At 39.5% G+C, this 3,843-nt stretch overlaps 1 protein-coding gene across 1 annotated transcript; it reads left to right on the forward strand.

Annotated features, from left to right (window-relative positions):
- The first annotated feature begins 2,086 nt into the window (after positions 1 to 2,086).
- On the forward strand, positions 2,087 to 2,530 carry LOC138338447 (uncharacterized). The gene has a single exon (XM_069289411.1). The coding sequence runs from the start codon at positions 2,087 to 2,089 to the stop codon at positions 2,528 to 2,530; it is 444 nt and encodes a 147-aa protein (XP_069145512.1).
- The last annotated feature ends 1,313 nt before the right edge of the window (positions 2,531 to 3,843 follow it).

Genomic DNA, 3,843 nt, shown 5'->3' on the forward strand with positions numbered 1-3,843 from the left:
GAATCTTCTAGTGCTCCAAGGGCCAATAAGATTAATGTCCCTACTGTTAATCCCCAAGAGGGAAAATGTTGTGATTTGTATGTTGAAAGGCATCTTTGTTCTAAATATGGTAGAAGACATGAGGGCAAGTGCCTTGTTGGTTCGGGTAATTGCTATAGTTGTGGAAAGAGTGATCATATCAAGATAGATTGCCCTATGATGAGGACTCAAAGAAGGGAAAATTCTCAAGCTCAAGCAGGTGCTCCAAACTCGTATACTCCTAAGAAGAATCACTTTTATGCTCTTCAATCCTGAAGTGATCAAGAGATCTCATCGGGTGTGGTCACCGATATGTTAAAAGTATTTTTTTTGATTTATATGCTTTGTTGGATCCGGGAGCTACGCTGTCATTTGTGACCCCTCCTTTAGCCATGAAATTTGATATACTAACCGACATCTGATATGAGCCTTTCTCGGTTTCTACCCTAGTGGATGATTTTGTAATGGTAAAAGGGTGTATAAAGGGTGTCCTATTTACTTGCCCAATAGAGTTATGTTGGTTGACTTAATAGAACTTGATATGCTAGATTTCGATATTATATTGGGAATAGATTGGTTGTATGTGTGTTTTGCCTTAATTGATTGTAGGTCAATGGTGGTCAAATTTCAATTTACGAATGAAGTCATTTTTTAGTGGAAGGGAGGAAACTCAAATCCTAGGGGTAAGATCATTTCATATCTAAAAGCTTGCAAGTTAATTGCAAAGGGTTGTCTCTATCACATAGTAAGAGTTATGGATCTTGAATCGAGGTCTCTTCCATAGAATCGGTACCCGTGGTAAGGGAGTTTCCAGAGGTCTTTCCCGATGATCTTTCTGAAATCCCTCCCAAACGGGAGATTGACTTTGGTATAGATCTATTATCGGATACACAACCTATTTCTATCCCTTTTTATCAGATGTCCCCAGCCGAGTTGAAAGAACTAAAGGCTCAACTCAAAGATTAGCTAGATAAGGGTTTTATTCAACAAAGCAAATCTCCATGGGGTGCCTCCGTGTTATTTGTGAAGAAGAAGGATGGGTCTTTGTGAATGTGTTTCGATTATCATCAATTGAACAAAGTCACTATAAAGAATAAGCACCCGCTCCCTAGGATTGATACCTATTTGATCAACTCCAAAGATCTACCTACTTTTTAAAGATTTGCTTAAAAAAAAGTCATCACCAACTTAGGGTGAGGGAGGTTGATATTCCAAAAATAACATTTCAAACACGATATGGTCATTTCCAATTCCTTGTTACGTAATTTGGTTTAACAAATGCCCGAGCGGCTTTCATGGACCTCGTGAATTGAGTTCTTAGAAAGTATCTTGATTTATTTGTGATTGTCTTTATTGATGATATTCTGATTTAGTCAAGGAGTGTGGATGATGATATGGATCAATTGAGAATAGTTTTGCAAGTTCTCAAACATAACCAACTTTTTGCAAAGTTTAGCAAATGTGAGTTTTGGTTGAGGTCATTGGCTTTTGTTTGTCACTTTGTCTCTAGTGAAGGGGTTGCGGTCAATCCAAGAAAGATAGAAGTGGTCAAAAGTTTGCCGAGACCTTTGAGCCTTCTGACATTTGGAGTTTTCTAGGGTTGCTCGGCTACTATCGGAGGTTCGTGATGGATTTTCATCTATCACATCTTCATTAACGGCCTTAACCCAAAAGAAGTCCAAGTTTGAATGGTCGTAATCTTGCGAGAAGAGCATCCAATTATTGAAAGATAGACTAACCTTTGTTCCGGTATTGACTTTACCGAGGGTACTAATGGATTTGTGGTTTATTGTGATGCCTCCCAGTGTGGGTCTAGGATGTGTGCTTATATAACATGGCAAAGTTATTGTATACGCCTCTAGACGACTTAATCCTCATGAAAAGAATTACCCAACACACGACCTTGAACTTGCGGCCGTGGTATTTGCTTTAATGATTTGGAGACTCTATCTATATGGGGTGCATGTTGACGTGTTCACGGATCATAACAGTCTAGAATTTGTGTTCACCCAAAAAAGACTTGAATATACGCCAAAGAAGATGGTTAGAGCTTTTAAAGGATTATGAAATGAGTGTCCTTTACCATCCCGGGAAAGCTAATATGGTGGCGGATGGTCTGAGTCCAGTATCCATGGGTAGTGTGATGCATGTAGAAGATGATAAGAAAGAGATAGTGAAAGAGGTTCATAGGTTGGACCGGTTGGGTGTCCGACTAGAAGATTCTCTAAAAAGTGGTGTCATGGTTTCCCATAACTTCGAGTCGTCTCTAGTTGTTGGGGTGAAATCCAAACAACACCTTGATCCTCTATTGATGGAGTTAATGGAAATGGTCCTTAGTAAAGCTAATGAGTCCTCTCAAGGGGAAGATAGGATGCTTCGGCACCAAGGAAGATTGTGTGTACTGGATGTGGATGGGTTGAGGGAATTGATCATGGAAGAGGCTCATGGCTCCCGATATTCCATTAACCCAGGTTCCACAAAGATGTACCGCGACTTACAAGAAACATATTAGTGGAATGGTATGAAAAGGGACATAGCGGATTTTGTCGCTAAGTGTTCAAATTGTCAACAAGTAAAAGTGGAGCACCAAAGGTCGGGTGGCTTGACTCAAAATATAGACATTCCCACATGAAATTGGGAGGATATTAACATGAATTTCATAGTTGGGCTGCCTCATACCCGAAGTCAACATGACTCGATATGGATTATTGTGTATAGGTTGACAAAGTCCGCACATTTTCTTCCCGTCAAAGTCACATATTCAACTGAAGATTATGCCAAATTGTACCTCAAATAAATAATGAGATTGCATGGATCCCCTTTGTCCATCATTTTGGATAGAGGTATTCAATTTACCTCCCATTTTTGGAAAGCTCTCCAAAGTGGTATTGGTACGAAAGTGAAACTTAGTACCGCTTTGCATCCCAATAAAGATGGTCAAGTGAAACGCACTACCCTACCTTGTGTTACCGACTTCAAAGGTAATTGGGATGACCACCTACCTTTGATATAATTCTCCTACAACAATATCTACCACTCAACTATCTCCATGGCACCTTTTAAGGCACTTTATGGGAGGAGGTGTAAATCCCCGTCTTGGTGGTATAAGGTAGATAAGTTTGCTCTACTTGGTCCCGATTTGGTATAAAGCTCTTGAAGGTTTGGGTTATAAGATATAGACTAAGAGAGTCTCAAATTCGACAAAAATCATATGCCAATAATAGAAAAATGGACCTTGAGTTTGAAGTAGGAGATTGGATCTATTTGAAAATTTCACCCATGAAAGGGTTATGAGGTTTGGAACGAAAGGGAAAATTAGTCCCCATTATATGGGGCCATATGAAATTTGGGAGTGTTGCCTATGAGTTGAAATTGCCAAATGAGTTGGCCATGATTCATCCGGTATTCCATCTATCTATGCTTAAAAAGTGTATAGGCGATCTGGTGTCCATTCTTCCTCTAGAAGTTTTGCGGGTAAAGGAGGACCTTTCATATGAGGAGATCCCGATTGAGATCTTGGATCACCAAGTTAAGAAATTGCGGAATAAGGAGGTTGCCTCCGTAAAGGTTCTATGGAGGAACCACCTTGTTGAGGGTGCAACATGGGAGGTTGAGGCCGACATAAAGACCCGCTATCCTTATATTTTCCCCCTTACTCCTAGAAAAGATTAAGGTTAGTAATTACTTATATGATTATTGTTAATATTGTTGAACCTATCATGTTTCTTTTCTAAATATGTGCATATTGTAGTACGAATTCATGCCTAAGTTGAGTTCTTGTCTTTCCATGAAATATGTTTAATATGTTGGCTTTCACTTTAGTGT

Source organism: Solanum lycopersicum, chromosome 9, assembly GCF_036512215.1.
Source record: "Solanum lycopersicum chromosome 9, SLM_r2.1".
Lineage (NCBI taxonomy): Eukaryota > Viridiplantae > Streptophyta > Magnoliopsida > Solanales > Solanaceae > Solanum > Solanum lycopersicum.